This window comes from Perna viridis, chromosome 9 (assembly GCF_037379345.1).
Source record: "Perna viridis isolate PV_CMFRI_1.1 ecotype Kerala chromosome 9, ASM3737934v1, whole genome shotgun sequence".
NCBI lineage: Eukaryota > Metazoa > Mollusca > Bivalvia > Mytilida > Mytilidae > Perna > Perna viridis.
The window spans coordinates 22,935,587-22,958,561 of NC_142453.1; the positions used below are offsets into that span (position 1 = coordinate 22,935,587).

The 22,975-nt window shown below is 31.4% G+C and overlaps 1 protein-coding gene and 1 long non-coding RNA gene across 3 annotated transcripts; both read left to right on the top strand.

Annotated features, from left to right (window-relative positions):
• Positions 1 to 2,391: 2,391 nt before the first annotated feature.
• On the top strand, positions 2,392 to 5,008 carry LOC148607378 (mucin-5B-like). 2 transcript variants are annotated; one of them, XM_088545762.1, is made up of 5 exons: positions 2,392 to 2,481; positions 3,025 to 3,151; positions 3,393 to 3,461; positions 4,356 to 4,475; positions 4,893 to 5,008. In XM_088545762.1, the coding sequence occupies exons 1-5, from the start codon at positions 2,443 to 2,445 to the stop codon at positions 4,904 to 4,906; spliced, it is 369 nt and encodes a 122-aa protein (XP_088401888.1). In that variant the 5' UTR covers positions 2,392 to 2,442; the 3' UTR covers positions 4,907 to 5,008. The 2 variants fall into 2 exon arrangements, with proteins under 2 accessions (XP_088401888.1, XP_088401889.1); XM_088545763.1 differs by having other exon boundaries at positions 3,028 to 3,151.
• Positions 5,009 to 7,100: 2,092 nt separating this feature from the next.
• On the top strand, positions 7,101 to 15,026 carry LOC148607379 (uncharacterized). Its single transcript, XR_015915276.1, has 2 exons — positions 7,101 to 10,985; positions 14,516 to 15,026. It is a non-coding gene; the product is annotated as an uncharacterized LOC148607379 (long non-coding RNA).
• Positions 15,027 to 22,975: the final 7,949 nt, after the last annotated feature.

Sequence of the window (22,975 nt, forward strand, 5' to 3'; positions counted from 1 at the left end):
TTATTCTATTAAATCAACTTGAATTCTCATTTTGAGTTATTTTTTATAATGTCAGATTTATAATAATATGTATTTAACAGTTGTAGTCATTATTCGTTTTCTTGTTATCGTACTTTATATGAATAATTTAAAAATAGAGCACAATACAATGTACAATAAGGACAAAAAGAATTAAGTAGGTTTATGTATTAAATTCGCTTTTGAAAGAAGCAGGAACATTTCAATACCCGTTATATAAGGAATCTTCTAACTTAATAGTGCTTAGGAGCAATAAAATGGGGAATCGGACATTTACCAAAAAACACATTGGAAAACAACATTTTTTTTCATACTTTTATGAATATAAAAATATTGTTCGTTTAAACTGAATTCAAAATAAATACCTTACATTTGTAGTCCGTGTTTACTCATGCATAGACGACTAGTGAAAAGTGACATTAAGAATGGGACATAATGAATCGGGTACACTGACAGTTGGTTTTTTCTTTATAGGTCAACTGGGTTTTGGAAATGTTAATAGTTAGATATTGCCACAAAAGAAATTGGAAGCATCGGAATAAATTCCGTATAAAATTCATGGTATTGAAATTAAATGTTTCATTAAAGATCGTTTGGACAAAACATTAAAACATTATATTGCAAAAACTGCTAAATGCAAAACAAAAACTCTATAAGCATACATACTTGACGTTTTTTTTTCTGATATTAATTGCAATTAAGGAGGTAGACCTAGGGTAAAAGACACAACTTTTACAAATCATTGGAATGTTTGAATTCAGCATTTTATATCAATGTCATGTAAGCATCAAAGTAACTTAGATTGATTTCATTCTGTGTCAAATGAAAGCTTGATACGCTTTGGTGAATTTGAATACGATACAAACATATCACTAACTTCATGAGTTATGTCCCTTAACCTAGGTTTACCTCTTGAAGTGTGCTTCTGCCTAAAAACAGGCAATAGGTGATTCATCACATCTCATCATAATAAATGAAACTGTTGAAATACATTTGTTAAGTCATAAAAACAACTTTTACTATGGTCATTGTCTTTGGCATTTTATTTACCATGAAATATTTCTAACAAAATTTATATTAAAAAAATAAATGTTCTGGCGGGAAATGTTCACGTACTTTCCTGTAGTAACATGTAACTAAATGTTTAGTGTAATATTTTCAGTGGGCAACTATCATTTGCATTTTATTTTTTTTTAATTCAGTTTCAATGAGGCCTTTTGAAGGATTTTCAATCGAAAAATATTTAGGATTAAAACATGAATGAATCACTAATCATAAGCTGCTGCCTGGTTATAAGGTAGAGCTGCTTTTAAATACTCAGGAGACACAATAAAATGGTTGCCCGTCTTGAATATTGGTAGGAACAAACCAAAAAAAAAATATTCATAAAGTTTCATGGTTGATGCAGACTAAGTGAACTTCCAACCAATTACTGGATTAAATTCAGTCCGAAAAATCAGCCAATATTTTCAAACTAAAAGTAATATTTTCTTTGACTAATGTTATGCAAATATAATATGATATGTCGGATCCTATCGTCCTAATGATGTTATATGTATGAACAAATTAGGTGTTACGTTATGCGATCTAAAAGTTATATGTCATCACAATTCTTTGTTTGTCTATTTTAATGCTATGGTACGTCGATGTATCCTGCAATTGTTTACAAAATAAAATTAACAAGTTATCTGTATTGATAACATTCAGACCACTATTAAACAATATTGTGTACATATTGTTTCCAGAATTGAATGAATAGTTAAAGAACCAAGACTATGATTCGAACTATTAACATGATGTTTGAGTATTACACCAATAAAATAGTTTAACTATCATATAAAAAACAAGTTTACTGAAAGAATAAACACAACAACTAATATACGAATAAACAACTTAGATTTGAATTTAAGGAGGCAGACCAAGGGGAAGGAACACAACTCTTACAAATCATTGGTATGTTTGTATTAGCATTTTACATCAATGTCATGTAAGCATTAAAATGACTTTGACTGATTTCACTCTGTTTCAAATGAAAGCTTGATTGGTTTTGCTAGAATTAAATATGATACAAACATATCACTTATTTCATGAGTTATGTCATTTACCCTATGTCTACCTCCTTAAAATGGGTATATACACCAGATGCACCAGTTGGGTGAGCATAACATTTCTTCTTTGCTTTTGTAGCTACTTATTTTAATTAACGCCATCTGGTGTTATGTGTATAACCATATTAACATTTATGATGTAATCCTTTAGTATTGCTATAATTGAATAAAACAATACAAAAAGTTTAATAAAATATAGAAATTAGACTGATTACCATGTTTAAAAAAGCAATTAAATACATATGTTGCACCGTGTATCAATATATAAGTACACATTGTGCAATAAAGATAAACGACATAAGAAAGAAGTGAAACGATGATAACTGCAGTTTGTATATTTTTCTTTCTAGTCGGCGTAAGTAAATTTTGAATCATTTCGTCATTTACCAAAATCAACTATCTTTGTTTGCTTGTTTAGTTTAGGGGGTGGCTGTTTATTTGGTTTATTCGTATTTTTCTTTATTTCATCTTATTTTGTTATTTTGTTTCTACTTTGTTTTGTTACTATCACAAGTGTGATTTTATTTTTGTTGTTTAATGATGGTTTTTTTCGTTTTTTTTTTTCATTTTTGTTTTGTTTAGTCCTTTTTGACTTTTTTTGTTTGTTTGTTTGTTTGTTTGTTTTTGTTTGTTTGTTTGTTTTTTTTTTTGTTTTTGTTTGTTTTGTTTTTTTTTATCATTTTATTTTATATTGTATCTCTCTCTCTCGATTGACGGAATTAAAGAAAAGACAACTCCACAAACCCCATCAAAATCTGACTGTTGTACATATATGGATGAATTAATTTCAAAGAGAAACATATAATAGTTAATGGATAAACATGTGATCGTTTGAGTACATATCTCCTATTGTATCAAATTTATTTATTTTTATTTATTTATTATTTTGTTTTATTAGCAGATACAGGCTGGTGTATACATACCATTTGAAAAACCCGGACAGTGTCCAGTCACTCGCGGTATTACACCATGCGTTTGCATACCAGAAAACTCTGAATGCAGGTTTGATTCTAACTGTCCTGGAGGTAAGCGCATAAATGTGAAACATCGTCTTTCTTAATACTTTAAAATAAACTTTATATATAATATGTTCATTCAGTTACTCGATGAATGTACTGACAAAGAAAAGACTGAATTAAAGAAAAGACAACTCCACAATCCCCATCAAAATCCGACATTTGTACATATATGAATAAATTATTTTCAAGGAGCAACATAAAATAGTTGTCATAATGCCAATCAATAAATGTGTGTGTTAATTTTTAGCCATGAAGTGTTGTGATTTTGGATGTGGCTGCAACAAGAGATGTGTTCCACCAGTGCCATCGCCTTTACGTAAGGAAAGTTTATCTCATAGCTAATACTATAATTTTCAGTGCATACTAAAACATTTCAAATATATGTTAAATATTCTTGTCAGACGTTATATGCATATGGTTGCAGTCTATTCGCTGCAACAAAGTAAATGACATCATGTCATTTTTAATTTTCTTTCCGTGAGTGACCTGCTTGGACGATCATGATCTAAGTAGCAGATGAATGTAAATAATGAATTTCCACGAAGTTTTGAAGATGATAACTACAATCATTAAAAACTGTGTTTTACCCAAAACTAGTTGTTAACTCATGTCCGTATATTTTGTACTAGAGTACACACAGAATTTGTGCAACATCCCCTTCATTATTTGTTCGTTTCACTTCATTTGAATGCCATAAAAATATATACCAAATTCCTATGTAACACCGGTCAAGCGTAACAATAATACACATTAAAAACACTAATGCATAAAAATAAATGTCACCAAGACTGTGTTTCTGAGACACCAACCACAAATATACTTATTGTTTCTTTATTCAGTACAAAAAAATCGCTAATTTTTATTATGACAAAGTACAGTTTGTGAATGCAAGACATTTCTCAAGCTAGCCCGTTTATCTAAGACTGACATGACTACATAGAAAAATGTTCAGATTACAAAGATAAGAAAAGCTACACAATTTAAATGTAAATTTTCTGAACGAAACTTTTTACAGACAACCTCCTGATAAAATAAGATGTAATGGCAATAAAAGTTATCGTATAGACATGTAAGCAATGCGTATGTTCTTTCGCCATATAATCAGATATACTTTTCTTTAAAAGCACTTAATTTAGAATTAGAAACCTAACTTTGGCATAAATATATTTAGTGTGTCAAATGCCGCTACTTAAGCATATTTGCTCTTCAGAATGTTATTACAATGGACAGTACTATCCTATCGGAGCTCATTTCCCGTCTGTTGATGGATGTAATACATGTTATTGCAACGATGATGGGACCGTTATGTGTACTCTTAAAGCATGTGGTTGTAAGTTATCAGCCTTAAATAAATTTTTTTTTTTTTTTTTTTTTTTTTTTTTGTTTTTTTTTTTCATTACAAAGCAGAACTAATAAATCTTTTGTATGCACATGTATCCATACCATTACTTAATAAAAATACTGAGAAAAGAGTTTTTATAGACGAGTTATGCGACACAAGGTATAAATAATGAAATGAAATAAAGTAACCCCTACAATTAAATATGCAACTTGTAAAAATTGAATGTATATATATATATATATATATATTTTAAATGACCACTGAAAGATAAGTTGTCTTTTTTCCTTTGCTTTATTTTGGTCTAAAATCATATGTATTGCGAAGTTGGTTGAAGAACACGTAGATAAAGTTAAGCATTTTTGGTCAACTGTGCATTAATTCATTTCTGATTGATTTCTTTTTCAGATGGATACAAATAAAAAGTCATTCGTTCTGTGCAAGATCAATATATTTTGTCTTTATCTGTATGTTAATTAAGTATTTTTTTGAAAACAGAATAAAACAGAAAGTTTTGCAATATATTTATTTAATCCGTTTTTTACACTTAGAGATCTTTGGTAAAGGAAAACTATAGACCAAACTATCGACAAGCGCGGTGACTTTTCATGCCGTATTGTTTATTTTCCTTTGCGGCTTTATACCTACAGCACCTACATATACAGTTTTCATATGACAACTCATCCGTTATGCTAGAGTTTGCCGTAACCACGCAGACTTTTTTTTTCTGGTAGATTTCTTACAACTAGATTTCTGAGCAGGGTTATATTGCTTCAAGATTGAAGTCATCCCTACAGACGTTTTTTGGTCGTCATCATGAATTCGTTGGTCGTTACTGTGTATCTGTCTGCACCATAAGCACTGATTGTTCATCGACTCATTCTTTTCCTTTCCTCTTTCATCTATCCTGTACTCGACTTTTTAAAAGCAACTCGGCGGGGGTTTCTAGAGAAGTAGAAGACGCTGACCCTACCGATCCACCTGGTCCATGCTGCTTGTTGTTAGTGGATTATGAGTTGCTCATTTACATTTGTTTCTTTGTTCTCCGTATTTCTCTTTTAAAATTGATGGCTATAATTGTCGGGATATAACAAAATGCCGACCTGTTAAACTCTTGGTAATTGTCCGCAGTGAAGGATGGGCAACAATATTATTGCAATACCACCTACTCTCGTAGTGGCATTAATCATATGTGGATACTTGAAAATTCTGAAGATTTACTTCAAACTTTTGACTTCTCAACTCGTTTCAAATTGAAATCTCGTTTAAAAGGACTTATTCGTAAATATTTTGCTTTTTCAAAACAGAAATATGTCGTTCTTAGTTACAAATCCACATATCTTTCTGAAACATCGCAGAAGGGCAAAGTGTGCTACACTAAAAAGCAGGCTTGCGATATGCTTGATTTCCTCATTGATATCATATACCATATTTGTCACATTTGGAGGAGCTATTTTTCAACAACAAGTTGGCATTCAAATGGGCACTAACTGTGCTACTCTCCTGACCGATTTGTTTTATATTAATACGAGACTGAATTTCTTAAAGAATAAAAAATTAAATCCTTTAACTTTACATACAGATCAATTGATGATGTATTGTCCATAAACAACCCTTCTTTTGGTAAATGGTTACCGTCAATATATCCACCAGACCTCGAGATAAAGGAGACTACAGAGACAACATCCTTTTTCGACCTTAATCTCGAATTCACAAAAGTGGTCATCTTAGCACTAAGATTTATGATAAAAAAAGGCGACTAGCCCTTCATCTCCTACATATGTTTTTTTTTTTATATTTCACAATTGATTCGCTATGCTAGAGCAAGTACTAACTACTCTGATTTCCTTGAACGCCATAAATATCTGCCTAACAGACTCCTGAATAAGGGGTATGAGGAAATGCGTCTTAAAAGGTCCCTCACCAAATCCTTTTTTCGATATTAGTCTGAATTTAAAAAAAAATACTTAGTTTTTTCTAAAACAATGAGCAATAATTATTGTTTGTAAAATGTTCTTTGTGCCGATGTGACCGCTGATTTACCGATTATGAAAATGCATGCAAATGCTTTTTAATCACCACTGGTATAGTTATGTCGCAATGTGGGAAAAACCTCTGTAAAACATACATTTAACCTACAATTCGTCTGAAGTGCCTGTACCAAGTCAGGACCGTTGGGGTACCAGTAGCTCCGGTGGTGTAATATTTACTTTGCCAGATTAATTTTGGACTGGACTTGATAATGGAACGGATAAGTGTTCGATAATTTTGTTGTTATCCGTATTGAGAAGACATAGTCAAAAAGAAAAGTCGTTTAGCACTATCAAGGAAAGCCCGGAAAAAACAATGGTCTCAACTTGTTACAGGCATTGATGGAAATTGTTAAACTCGATATCATAGCAGGACTGAAATTAAGAATATTTCGCTGCTAGTTACTGTTTTTTGATATATTTAATATCAAGAAAAGGTACCTGTGAAAATATGAAACTTTTACTTAAACCTATAGCATACTTCACAAAGATACATTTGTAAACCGCAATTACATTTCTATAGCAGTATCTGTAAAAATGGCTTATAAATGTTTTCAAGTATCAGTTCTCAGAAATAGAAGTATTTTGTTATTTTTGCAATGTATAGGATAAAAAATCTTATGGGGTTAGGTAGTCCATAAGTACCAGCAATATCAGAGAAAGACAGAACAGTATAAACAACGTAATTCAGGGTATATATATATAAATATATTTTTTTTTTTTCTTAATTTTTTTTTTTTTTTTTTTTTTTTTTTGAAAATTAATAAACCAAGGATGGTTAGCTCTAAAATACAACATGATTTTCTCTTCCGGTTTAAAATGTCAGTTTTTAGTATGTGATTTATTGCTGAAAAATGGGGGGTTGCTTTGAATAGCTGTACTTTGGCTAAATAAAAGAATGCAAACAACTAAAATGAGTTGTGTTGCAGTCAATATAACATAGTAAATAATCATCAAAAATAACATTAAAGCGACCGATCAACTTTATCTGGATCAAATTTCATTGAAAACGTAGCGAGATAAGCAGGCCTTTGTTTTTTGCAAAACTGCAAGTGTAAACCTCAGCAGAAGTTAATGAAAATTTAAGCATGCATTAAACGATGTTTATTTTGCAGGTAAAGTGCTGGGGGTAAGCAAAATATTTCATAACAAATACATAAATAATTTATATTTGCCACGCGTATCAGTGATCATCTTCCTTGTTTACGCGCCTCGTATTCTTAAAATAGAAGGAGTTGCAACAACCCCCAGAAATTTTGAGAAACCTTATACACTTCAGGACTTACAATTTAAATAGTTTTAAGGTACTTCACGATTTGCAGCTTGCAGTTTTTAATTTTATCCATCAGTGGTTGAAAATTTAACAAAATGAAACAAAAATAAAACGTCGACGTGAAGCAGTTGTTAATTTTAGATTTTGATACGGACGTGCTCTGTTCATGATCCGTTCAAAAATGTCGTACTATAGTACAACTTCATTTAAAAAAACAGTTGATAAGATTAAAATACTTATCGATATGTTGAATATATTTACATGTACACGGAATATTTTTCAATTGAAATCGAGTTATACGCAACTTAAGTTGCCAACTTTTTTCAAAGTTCTGTCTGACAAAACTCCCGGTACAAGTCAACATTAATTCCTAGACGAGACTTGAGAGAGAAGTCAACAACATTTAACGCCTGTATCACCTTGACTGAGTAATAAATACAGTATATCAGAAAATCAAGCACTATAATAGTGTTTCAGTTCAAGAAAAATCGACAGACTCCACAATTAAGATAACTTTTAAAGAGACTCTGCAAGTGATTTGACAGAATTCTTAATTAACGGTAAGAAATTCAGATCGGAGACATGTTGACCCGATGTTTTTTTAAGGCGCGCATGATAACATAAAATATTTTTCTTGAAATGTCAACCGGTTTTAAAATTTTGAAGATTTTCATTCTTACATGTACTCTTGAGACCTCCATTCTTGGCATTTAAGTTCTTTGATATTTCATATCCCTCACATTTTGTCTAATTCCATATATTATACTATATACCCATTAAACTTCGTTATTGATTCATTGGTGCATATACCCGGCATACGCCTTGTCTTATAATTTCTCGTGCATAATCTCGTTAAATTTTACACCCAAATATTTTCTTGACTCGCGTCACTTTTAATTCTTTTTACGCCACTTACATGGCTGTTCAAAATCCTGGTTTTAGAAGGACAACCCGCATCAATGCAAAATCTGAAAACGAGGAGTTTAGAAAAGACGTGATCTCCAGTAATTTGTATATAATCAGCAGAATGAAACTTGTCAAACATAAACCCCTCTTCTGGGTCTGTCTGTGTATTGAATAAAATACTTTAACAATGTTATTCAAATCAAATTGTGTTTATAGCATTTCCTCTGAAACTGTCAAATAAGATTGATGGCTTTGCAATTAAATCAGGTCATAAGTAAATGGATGCACTTATTTATCCATAGATACTGGACAGGTGATGTTTATTTTAGACCCTAAAAGTAAGGGTCGTCACACATAGTTCTTGTGTATGTGATGGACAATGCAACTAGCATTACAGACGTACTGTTCTCTCTTTATATGGTTTAATTAATCCGTCACAATGAGTTGTATGTAGATTTCAGTGGCAGATCCCGAGATTCAATTAAAACTTTTTAAAAAGTACAGGTCCTGAGTCTCGTGTAAGTGCAACAGACAATTCATAATGTATGCTAAAGGTAGTAAAGTACTGATTCACTTGACTTGAACTTCGATGAAATATCAAGATACTACATGTATGTAATTTTTAGGTATATTGGACTCATTTTATATCATCTCCATAATTTTCATAATATTCTATTTAAAATTCGTAAATCTAAGCAGTATATGTATATGACAATAAGAAAGTGTGTGTTATTTCAATGTTCTTCAATTGATGTATGACCATATTGAATACATGCAATACCTTATAGTGGGTTATTTTGGCGGGTGTAAAATTTGACGATTTTGAAACAAAAATTTATACACAAAATCGCCTTCCCAATTTCTGCAGATGATAAGTGGTGCACTCAGTCCACTACAATAAGACAAAAAATTAGAAACCCACGAAAACTATCCACTTTACTCTTATTTCTGAAATAACAATATCTTGGAAACAAACTAAGTAAAAGTTTGAGCTTAATTTAGAAAAAAAAATATTTAAAAATGCAGTAGTCTGTTCAGGACCAATATTCACTGATAGTCATTATACACTGACAACACTGTTAATCTGTACTTGTACGTCCCTGCTAAGCAGTGTAGCAGATTCCTAAAATAAAATAATAGTCATCAAGAGTTTTGAATAGTGCTAAATAACATAACATTAAATTATTTGTCAACAATTTTTTTAAAAGGCATATAATAACATGTATATCATAACTCTATAGATTAAAACTACATTCACACTGACCTATGATTAAAACAGGAAGACAGCATGAATATACATATCATATGCTGAGAACGTTGTTATCTTATAATTGGCCTAAAGTTAGATTAATTGATTTCTTAAATTGGTTTTATACATGTACAGTTAAAGATCAATCTTTTCAAGGGCTGACTGATTGTTTGACTGTTCTGTTTTGGTAAAAATCATGATACATTTAGAAATTCTCCTGACTTGCATCTTTATATCCTGAGATTTAATTTGGTGCTATGTGACATGGTTATATAAATTTATAAAATTATGCTCTTAGTGAAGACAAGTAAGAATTTCACCAACATGACATACAATTGTAAATACAACTGTGTATAGTTTGAAGACAATTAAATACACCATTTCCTGAATATTGAGTAATTTACAGTTGTGCTTATCGGATATGTTGACTGACAAATAGATAGACGGACACAGAGAGAATGATTCCAATACACGACCCCAAACTTTAAATATCACATTAAAATGATCAATTTAACTACTAACGTCTTAAACTGCCATTGATATTTAAAACATAGATACATGTAGGTTAATCCTCTTCTGTCAAGTAGTCCCATGGCCACAAATGAAGGACCAGTCTACATTCAGACCTAGCATGTTCAGTACCCTACATATGTTACAATTAATAAAATGTTTAGTAAAATGCTTTACAGTGCACTGCTTGATACAACCACAAAGACTGAACCCTGAACACTTTGGACACAAATTTAACATTTGAGTCCTGAATTTCCAAACGGTTTGGGGCATAAACCCCAAAATCAATGTCAATCTTCCTGTTTTGGTTTGGAGCCTAACTGTAAAATTTTGATGTTTTGAAATATGACAGTGCCATTAACCTTATATTTCAGCAATTCCTTTGCAGTCCAATAAGAAGGGCATGACACCAACATTCAATGTAGTCACTAATAATTTTCTCTTGCTGATTTATGTTACCTCCTGTCAGAAATTATCATAGCCCACATCTACCATTGATCTTTGTTTGAAACACACATGGATGTTAAATACAGGTATAAGAAATCTGTCACAGCATATTTGATTCTTGCACTACAAAATAAAACAAAAATAAATATACTACATATCTCAAAATATATGGAATGTTTGTATACACACAACAAATATGAAAAAAAACTTCCTTTCCAGAAAAAAAGCTTCCATCTGTAATGTTAAATAAGTCATACAGTAATTATGTTCTTTATAGACAGTGCATATACAAGTATATTACAGAGTGTGATGTTATCAGTTTATGAACCTTCTCCTATTGGCCAGTTGATGAAAATTCTACTTGCCCAAACCGATATTTGTCTTTCACATGTAAATGCATATTGAAAAATAAATTTGGTTGTCCTCGGGACAAATATAATATTATTTTTACTGTCTGATTTGGAAATGTACTTGTCCCAGGCAACAGGACAACCTTTAACATTGTATCAGCATATCATTTGAATTTCGTAATGATACTAAAAGGCACTTTCAAAAAATCAATTTTTAACTCTAATTTGCAAAAAAAACGTGTTATTTTATACACTATCAAGAACCATGCAGTTATACAGTGTAAATTAAATTTGACCTATTGAAGATCATACAACTATTATCAACCTGAAAGCTACGTATGATTCCTCCACACATGTACATGTCTTTTAATGAGCCTTCTTGTGGGTAATAAGCCCTTACTAGATCCATGTGTTATGATGTAACTCGCTGTCCTTCTGAACATATCCATTTGTACATTGTATCTTTGAGAAGGTAATGCCGGACATCAATCCGACTAAAACTACGGCATGTGTATCACTCATACAAAAATACAATTTCAGCTTAATAAATCTATTAACAGTATTTATATATAACACAAAATATCAGTAACTCAGTAACATATATACATTAACGTAACATCAGTTCTTAACTCATTCAAAACCAATAACATAATTCTACCCTTATAAACTCCAATATATTTTTGCATTCTGGGGGCTACTAGTTTACCAACACCAGGGGAGAGCCCGGTAGGTGACCCTTACATTGTATCTGGGGGGAGCCCAGCAGATACATGTACATGTACTATATTTTTTTCATAATGAACTACAATTTAATACCTGTAGGAGCACGGCAGGTACTGTTACACTGTATCAGCGGGGAGCCCAGCAGATGCATGTAATGTAGATCTGTAATTGACACGTAATAATTCAGAAAATAAGATTTGGAATACTGGGGGAGCCCAGCAGGTACATTGTAATCTTAGCGAAATGAACTGAAGCATGGGGGAGCATAGCAGGCTTAACAGAAAACAAATTGCCAGATGTATTGGGGATAAAAAATTTCCTGCCAAGAAATCACCAGTAGCCCCAATATTAATTTGATAACAACTTGTCACTGTTAACATATATTGTACACAGACGAAAAAAGAAAACAACACATTGGTACCAACAGTTAAGTAAAGATTCCAGAATGATGAGAAAACTACTATCAAAATTTCACATACATATGCATGTAGCAATCAAATGTATCCAGCCTAAGCATAGGGATAGGAGTGTGGGTCTCAGAAAACTTGTCATGAAACAAAAGGTCAACATCATCAAGATTCTTACAACATCATTGACCCTTCCGAAATCACGTGACCTAAAAGTGCTGCCCCTTCCTGCTAATAAATTACCTTCACGAGGAGATATCCTTGATCTGCACTCACATACCAAATTATAATACTTCAATAAAACCTAAGTATATACATGTATACAAGTAAATATGGTATATGTGTATAAACATTTATTAACAATAAACATATTGCAATACTGTTATTGATATACAATGTACATGTGATCCTAGCCTGTGACAGAGTGCAATATGGTAGGGTTTATATACACCTTTCCCATATTGGCTCAGTATTTGGTCGTATTGGGCTGAGGCAATGCCTATAGAATGTCTCAGGACATAATTGCATGGACCAATGTGAAATAAACACATTATAAGACACCTTTATTGATTAGTTGTGTAGAATGAGGAAAATATACATGTACATGTATATCTTCCTAGAATTTCAAATTATTTTTTTAATTCAAATAACTGGCACAGAAGAGAAAATTGTGGAGCTTGTACATGTACATACTGATCACTATATAAAACATACAATTACATACACACTTGTACTGATCAAACTACATGTACTGTACATGATGTTTTATTGTAATTTGTGAATTAAACTCTTATCATTGTAGGGCATTTAATATGTTTGTCATTTGAGGATGGGGCATAACTTGAATAACATAGATGTTACATGTACATCCATATACAGTTGGCAGTTTGCTTGCCATGCATGACAAGCCAAGGCCTTGTTGCTTTGAATATAACATTCAGGGCATTGTAGGGAAGTTTCATTTATTGTTGTTGAGTATACACACAAATGTATCACAATTCATACAAGCGGTGTGACGGTGAGACTGTTTGTCAATGAGCTTTTTTTGCATGGTCTCCAAGCTATATATGAGGAATGCCTGAAAGCTATAAAATAGTGAAATTGCTGGGTTAAGCCTGTAAAGATTATACATTCTTGATTCTATCATAGGCCAAATACTTTTAAGTATTTACCCATATTTGATAGTACATGTAATTGGAAATTGATAGAAACAAGCGCCTGTGATTCTGTGGGCTTTACAGTGCTTTAGCCAGAAACTTTGAAAAGCGGTTCACTCGCATAGTTTCATCTTTCAAAGGGGACGTGTATTTTATTTCTATATTTAGGCTAATATTCGAACGTTTCTAGTCAATAGCATAAATTAGGACAGTGTTTAAAAATGAACTGGTAGCATACATTCTTGATATAAGAAAAATAGGTTTGTGTCTTTTGTCTATTGAGAACTAACAATTTTTATTCGATTTATTGACTTGTTGTTTGGCGTAATATTTTTTTAGAGTTTCGTTTTTCATTTGTTTTGATTTTTTGTGTATGTCTGTATTTATCTTTGATCAAAATATTTGACAAATTGTATTGTCTCCAGGCTATAAATGTTTCAATATACGTGCTGTAAATACTAATTAATATATTTCATTTTTTTCATTTGCTTTACACCGATGAATTGCATTGTTTATTATTTTATCGGATTTGTATACCGCGTTTATTTCGCCGTGCTTGTTTGTTGATGTTTAGTTATTTTCATTTTTATTTGTTTGTTTTGTTTTGTTTTGTTTTGTATTGTTTTTTTGGTTTTTTTTTGGTTTTTTTTTTTTTGTTTTTTTTATTTTATTTTTTTTTTTTTTTTGGTCTTTTTGTTTTGTGTGTTTGTTTGTTTTAATATTAAAAAACAATAAACTTACTGCACGCTTTTTCGGTACAAGCTGACAATTTCTCAGACGTACATATGCATGTATTACAACCATCCTTGGCAGTTTAACTCTGGCCAATCAAATACGATGTTCCGTTGTAGTAATAATCTACAGTTTAAAAAAGTCATTATAAAAGAGAAAAAAACTGATTTACTATCTTCTTTCTTCTAAGTTTTTACTTCCCGAATACTCATATCTAATGTATAGAAATATAAATGATTTTTTGTAGCAAAAAACAAAGGGCACCACCTACGACAACAGCCTAAAGTAACGATAATGATAATGTTAAAGATAATGTAGATGGTGATGTAGATGCTTATGCTGATGTTGACGCTGATGACTGCTTCAATGATGATGATGATGATATTAAGTACTTGTTTCCATTAAAAGCATTATTGAGGCGGAACAAACTTCCTGAAATCATTCATCAGTGACGATGATAGTTCTACCAACTGTCTTACTGTTCTTTGTTTAAACACCGAATAGTTCATGACAAGCAAAACAAGACGTACATAATCAGTGGATATGTGTGAAGGAATGTGTTATGTTTGAGTTATAGTAAATTGACACAATGAATATATTGAAAATAATTTTACTAACCTCCAAAGGGGTACTATTCAGTATCTAAGACAGTCGCAAGACAGAGCACAACATGTATCATCTAAAGGAAAAAACAAGAATGAAATAACTTGTAAAAGAAAAACAAGTACTATCTTTAAAAAAAACAGATGGCAGACGCAGTGAAATTTTGTCGTTTTTTACTTCTAAGTTTCTACATTTCTTTCGAGAAAATAACACATGGCACTTAATTTTTAAGGTTCCGATAATTTTTTTTTTCGAACGCAATTCCAAATTTTCGATACAGATTTTTCGAACGCCACTAAGTTATTTGAATTTGGTGGCCATTCGGGAAAAATAACTGCGATCAGGTGACTTGCGTTTCCATAGAAGAGCGTCCTTAAGGTCAAAAGGTAAAACGCGAAGCTATACCGACTGCGTCGGAAAAGCGACGTTCACAATGTTCTTTATATGGACAATTTAAAGTATTTTTTTCTGCTCTATACTCAGGAAGCTTACACTTTTTTTGCTCTTTGATTAAGTGCGCTTCAAAATTACTTGTAGAAGTTTTATTGATTGATTGATTGATTATGACTTGATGCCCTTAAGAATATATTCTATGCATTTCAGAACAAGAAACGGGAAGCTTACACTGTTTTGCTCTTTGATTAAGTGTATTTCAAAATTACTTGTAGAAGATTGATTGATTGATTGATTGATTGATTGATTGATTGATTGATTGAATGTCCTAGAGATGATATTCTATGCATTTTAAATCAGGTAGCATTGCCAGACAGGTTAATCAAATTTTTCCGAAAGAACAAAACGTCTGTCCATGGAAATGACTTTTGAATAAAGTGATAATATATATGTAGTTATGGCGTTATCTCTAGAATTGTTTATTATTTTCCCTTTTAGAAAAAAAACATATTACAAGAAACTGTTTTGTCGCACATACTTGACGTATAATAAGTACTTTTTTTGAAAAGTTATATCGCTTTGTATGATGTAGGTTTTCAGTTTGAGTTGATACTTCATCTTGGTAATTGGGGAAATGTGTAAATACTTGTGCAGGGAATGGGGAAATTAGATTTTAAACATGTAAAAATATAAAAATCATATCCAACTGAATATAGCTTTAATGTTGAAGAATTTTAATAATATATATATATATATATATACAACGTCTTAGAATGTGACGACTCTATTTGCTACACTGCTCCATCGGATCAAATTGATACAGGGAAGATATATAAACGTATAGAAAGGTCTGAAAAATTCCCAACGATGTTAGAACTGTCAAATTTGCGATGCAAATTTTTAGTCGTTCCCTCCGCGGGACTCGAAATCGTACTGCTGTGACATCTATGGCAACACCGCCTGCACGAAGTCCAGCGCCCTTGACCACTCGGCCAGCTAGGCTATATAAAAATATAGCTTTGGCTGGCCTGGTCATTCCTCCTCGTAGGATTAATCTAGGGCTGTAACTTAGTACGCGATGTATGGTGGTACAGGACAGTTCATTTAGATGTTAATATGTAGGATAGAGGATCAAATTAATAATGCATGTCACAACAAATCAATATTATATAACATTTCAGAATGTGACGACTCTATTTGCTACACTGCTTCATCGGATCAAATTGATACAGGGAAGATATATAAACGTATAGAAAGGTCTGAAAAATTCCCAACAATGTTTGAACTGTCAAATTTGCGATGCAAATTTTTGGTAAAATTTGGTTATATATTAATTCAATTAACAAAATATGGTGATTCAGTGCGAAATGATGTTTTAGGGAATAGTGATGGAATTGGACAATGGAGGATTTTGGATGGAACGTCGTATAAAAGGCACATTTTTACAATTCAGTTTATACATTCCATTACACTAAGACAACACTTCTTCTGTTAAAAATGAAAACAAAACCTTTAACATAAAATACCTTTGTATGGACAGTCGGAGTCTGTAGTACATTCTGCAGGTCCAGGACGACACACACATACCGTAACAAAGCCTATGGAAGGACAATGCCCAGGTCTTGGCGTCGAAACATTTTGACTCCCCTTTATCTGTGAAAGAGGACGATAATGAACCATACACGAGTTATGTTTTGATGTTAAATTAAATAAGCAATTGAACAAGAAAAATGCAAGAACGGTCTACTAATCATCATAGAGCAAGGCCTACATAGGACAATCACCTTATACGATTTGTTTGCGAAATGTTACTTATGTGTCAACTGAATAATGAATTTCCGTGGTTTACAGCTCATCTACTAGATAAACTTGTTTGCCTAAAGTAAGCGACGATTTATTTCATATAGGAAATAATGAGTTATTAAAAATGATGAAAGGTTTCAATATGTTTATTGTTTTAATTGGAACAAAGTACAGTAACACGTATGTACGTGCCTAAGACGTTGAAATCAAAGATGTTCGTGTAAGTTGCCGGGTTCGTATACGAAATGAAATAAAGACTGCGAATCACTGATTAAATATCTTTTAGTCCTTGAATGTAGGTATACTTACGCTAACAAAAATGACAACAACACAAAATATGCTAAACACATTCATTTCTTTCCTAATCTGGTAAAAGCAGTACATACAAACAATTTAACTTCAAATCTTCTATATAAAGATGTTTGTTTTTTATATTTTTTCAATGTTTATGTAAATCCGGCTTTATGTAATATTGTGGTTGATTACACACAAGATATTTAACGTAATACGAATAATTTTGACAAATGTTGATTTGAATATATACATTTTAAAAGAGATTGTATCAAATAAAAGTATCTAAGATTATGTTTATACATGTAAGTATGAGATTCATGCAAATTTAATTAAAACTTTTATTTGAAAGAATTAAACGATTTACATTTAGTTACTGACGATCTACAATATATTGTTTAAAGGCATGGTACTACTCAGAATTGTACACTTTTTTACTACAAAATTGCTTGTATTTTCCAAAGTTATACTGTTCATTGATCAGCTTCATGTATTAGTGTTTTGTTTTATTATTATGTTTGCCTACATTGTACCCTCAGTTTACACGCATGATAATTAAGGTGTAAAACACATAAGGTTTTTTTTTTGGCACTTTGATGTGTTGTTTACCTTCTAAAATCTCCATTGTGACACTTTTGCAACAGTGAGAAGTAAATGTACATGCTATAGCTGAGTAAACATAAATTGCTGTCACCGCCTACAAAAAATGTACTGAAAAATAATGGCATGGAATTTCTTTTGTTTTTCTTTTTGCTATTCATGCGTCTTTGTACATCAAGAATTTCAATTTCAGAAGAAATAAGTACTCATAGTTTACTTTGAGTTTTGAAATTAACAGCTGTTATCATTTGGAAAAAATATTTATTTTTATTTTTATTTTTAAGATGACTTCATTCTGATTCATTATTCGAGAACTCAACATCACCGTAATATTAAGAAGGAACCGAACATTAGTGGTTGAAAAATATGACGTTGTATCAATCTCATCTTATTGTCTAGTTTTAAGTATCAGTCTTTCTAAAAATAAGAGATAAGGTGATTTATGCATGTCAAAATTCCACCGAATTCAGTATTATTTCTTGTTCAAACAGTTACTGATCACATAACCAGTTTTAGATTTTCATTTTGGTTGTTGCACTTTTGAGATAAACATCAGATAAATTTTACATGAAATTTACACTTTGGAAGATTATCGTTCTTGATTCGGCTTCATTTGGTTAATATCAGTGGGAGATGAATTATTCTCTTAAAAGTGCAGATCTGGATGCAGAAAGATTGTTGTTATGTGAAAGTATGCATAAGTAGACTGAAAAAACGTTGTTTGTTTGGTGATTTTTTTCTGCACCATTAATACCTTAAACATTGGCACTGCCTGAACTTTATATGGACTGGTGCTTAATAGGTTACATCAGATTCCTAATTGGACTTTTAATTTAACGAATCTACACAGGTTATACACTTTTACCATTAATCAAAATAGTTACAAAACAAAACCTTGCATAGTTTGTTTTTAAGTAAACATAAATGCGTTACAATAAATTCTCATTTAGCGAGTGACATGTTGGCACGTTATTCAAGTGTTATCCTAAACATGCATAAACGAATGTATTACATGTACTTACATTATCTTTTTTTTTAAATTACAAGTAATTTTTAAAGTGTATACATTATTGGAATTGTTAGTTTATGGAATAAAATAGTTAAGGTGATATATTTGATTTCCCTTGATAGAGGGATTATTATCTGGTGAAATGCTTTTGGCGAAACTTACATCAAACATATATAAAATCACAAATCGAGTTATTTGTTACCAATGTCAGGAATTACTTCATTGCAAACAATAACTATCGAAGATTTGTAAGGACAAACAATGACGAATGAATTTAAAGTGCATTTGTATTTACTCAACTAACATATGCAAAATATCTTCACCATTACGTTATTATCTCTACTGATGCACATTGAATGAATTTCAGCAAATAAACGCTTCGCAGTTCATTGATCTGAAATCAAACTATTTATCAAACTAATTATTCGATCTGTCCGGTTTTCATATTGATCTGCAGCTTTAATGGTCATCTCTATTTTAACAACTTCCTGTCTTATCCGGCCTTTTTGACACCTCTTGTTTGTTTTCCTGATATATTTTATTTTATTAAACGACCCAATCACCTGCCAATTGCCTAGCAACCTTTTTGTGGGATGTTAAATTGGTCTAAGACCCTTTCTTGAACGATTTACAGCGCAACCTATTCCACCGGTAGCAAAACTGTAACTGGATTCTTTGGTCGGAATTATCAGTAATTTCCGTATAACTACGTATAATAACGTAATTTACGAGAATTAATTTTGCAAGTTTTATATAGTTAAAGAAATGGCGACAGCAGAAAGAAAGATGTTCCCACTCGAACTTCGAGTGAAAGCTATCAAATTGTTAGATACCAGAAAGCCAGTCTTTTATCAATATAGGGTTTTGAAGGTTACTTTAATATCAGATATACTAATTTGCATCAGTAATCAAAAACGTTTTCTCTTCCGAAATTGAGATTAACTACATATCTCTTAAATGGTATGCTTCTTTAAAACTGCCGAAGAAAAAAAAAACTGATCCAAGTTATGAAAATTACTGTAAACGTTTTAATTTTCGCGGGATACTAATTTTGGCCATTTTTCGCTGTTGCCTCAAGATCGTGAAAATTAATACCCGCGAAAATATATTCAAATTACTAAGTCTATTGACCGTTATATCGTGGTTCCTACAATTTTGAATAGAAACATCGTTTGTGTAAGGGTCGTATCATTCAGTGCAATCAAGTCACACGAAGTATATTATAAAAACGTATACGGTAAAAGCATATGGGTTTTAATTTCTAAATTCATGATCTTATTTACATAATGATTTGTATCAATTGCCATATAGTACCCGTTACATCAAATAATAGAAATCAACACTGCGCAAACATTATATTCACACAAAAAAACAGAATGTACACACTAAGGAAATCACCGATAAAAGGTTACCGATAAATACACAAGCTGATAACTGTCAATAAAAAGTTAATCCGTAATTATGCAATTAAAGTGTCAAAAGTTCATCCCTACAATAAGCTACGGCTTGGGCAATTGAGTGAGTTCTTCTAAGTTTTAAATAAGAATGCACTGTCAGATTAAAATGGGCAGAAGAAGCAAGACATGTGGACAGGTCATTTTTTTTTTTTTTTTTTTTTTTTGTCGTATTAACGGCCGCTATTAATGTATTTTAATTTATTGAAATATTTACAGTAAAATAAGAGATCAAAAAAGGAAACACACACTGCCGAGAATTTTGGAAAACTTTTTTACCAACCTTGAAAACCGCAAAAATTAATACCCGCAAACATGTTGACTTCTCAGAAACCACAACAATTAATACGTTTACAATATTTCCAAAGGACATTAATCTGTTTGGACAACGTTTAAAAAGTTGTACAGCCTATTTGTCGAAATAATGAAGATTAATATCAGCAATTGTAACACCATAATAAAAAAAACAAGGACACGAAAAAAGACAAAAAAATGTATGTTAAATCATGTAAGACAAGTCATATAAAAAGCCATGTAAATTAATACAGATAGAATGCAAGATCTACCCGGATCCACTAAAAACTTGAACAAGATACATTGGAAAGATAACCATCTCCTACCTCTTGTGAAGAAATATCCGTCGGGCTATTATAGCATGGTAAAAATGTTTCGCCTTATTTATGCAAGTAAGCGTTTAAACTGATAACGTTAAAACTGTGCTCTGAATACTCAATGATCAAATACTCCCGTTAACAATATTTATTCTGTACCTAAATAACACACAAGACAAAATGAGCAGAAACAGGTTTTGATATGCGTTTTTTTTTTTCTTCTAAAGGTTATATTTTAATTGGGAAAGGAAAATATGTATGACAAAAAATGACCAAAAACATAGGCTTTAACTATAGTTGCCTCCTATATATAAAAAATTAAACAATTAAAAGTGATGTAAAGAAAAACAATTTCGTACAAATAGTATTGATAACATTCAATTTTATCATTGAATGTCGTATAGTTATTTGCTTATTTTGGCGAAAGTTAGTTGTATGTCTAAAAACGTCAAAATCAATTCCGCAAAATATTAACTCAGGGCGTAAGTACTTATTGCACCTCTTATTATTTATTCAAAATTGTAAACTTTGTATATATACTTTTGTTTAAAATCGCCAGGTTTTACAAACGCAAAAATAAATCACCATATGATATATAGCTTCATTAATGCATATATTAAACGAAACTATTACCTTAACTACATAATTGCTCATTTAATAACATATGATCAACTGAATCATTTTATGACATAATAAAACAATTCGATTGATTTTCATAATGCTTATATTAAAATAAACAAATCAACTATTGGTTTTGACTAAAAATTGTCGTGACTTTAATTAGTTCAACAAAATAAACTTGTCAGCAAACAAATTGTATGTTGACGCAGCAATGAAATAAATATATTGATGTTCAATGACAGGTAACCATCATAAATTTTGTAAAGTCACCGCCGTGCTACAAGTACCATTAGGACGATTGATAAATTCCGCCAACACCAATCTTTTTTTCTCGACACACTTTATATGGTAAATCATGACGCTTTGTGATTACTGATGATACTGATCTATCAGAAAAGGAAAGCAAACAGCAGAAAATGGTATTGAAATAAAGAGTTTTGGGTTGGGGAGATCTTGATTGTATTCCTTCCAATATAAAATTGTAAAGAATGAACTAATAACATTCCTTTGAAAGCGGGAAAAGTATATGCTTTTGCACGGACTTAAACATGTTAAAGAGTAATCAAGGGAACCAAGGTTATAGCGGTAATCAAAAGAATGCAATCCAGGGACAAAGACCAGACATGGAAAACAGATATACACAACAAAGAACATCAAGTAACTAAAATCATATATACAAAGTAACAAAAGTAAATGAGCAACTCGGACTCCACTTAAAACTGGGAGCAAGTGCATCGCATTCGCTTTTAACGTTTAAAATTCTTTTGAATATCGCTTAGGTATTTAAAAAAATCAAATAAATGATAACATATAAACGATAACAAATTGTATTAATGCAATAAACGAATTTAATGGTTGATTCATTAAATTTAGTTCAGCAGTAAAGGCATATGCAGCCTTTTGCCTGCAAAATACTACATATCAAGAACTCGAGAAATCCGGTATGTGTGATTAAATATTGGTCTTTAACACTTTGTTTTATTGTGACATGAACCTGAACTTGAATGTCACTCCATTTTAAAAATAAATACGCCATGCTTTTAAAAGTAGCATTAACATTTCTGGAAATGCAGAGATATATTTAAATAAAAACCATATTTGGAAATTTTGCATATATACACTATAAACATTGCAAAATATCTCTGAACTTGGCATGTCAGGCTTCTTGTAGTAGCAGTCTATGTATTAAAAGTTGACATTCTAACATTCAAGAACTAATAAAAAAAAATTGCAACAAAACCAAATATGATTAAACACTTTGTAACTTTTTGATCATGTGAAACATTTAAAGTTTTCTTTAAAAATGTAATGGAATTAATTTT

Excerpts from the sequence above, each read along its gene's own strand:
- LOC148607378 (XM_088545762.1), top strand. The coding sequence starts at position 2,443 with ATGATAACTGCAGTTTGTATATTTTTCTTTCTAGTCGGC. Across the intron at positions 3,152-3,392 it reads TGATTCTAACTGTCCTGGAG|CCATGAAGTGTTGTGATTTT; the intron begins GTAAGCGCATAA and ends GTTAATTTTTAG. Across the intron at positions 3,462-4,355 it reads ACCAGTGCCATCGCCTTTAC|AATGTTATTACAATGGACAG; the intron begins GTAAGGAAAGTT and ends TTTGCTCTTCAG.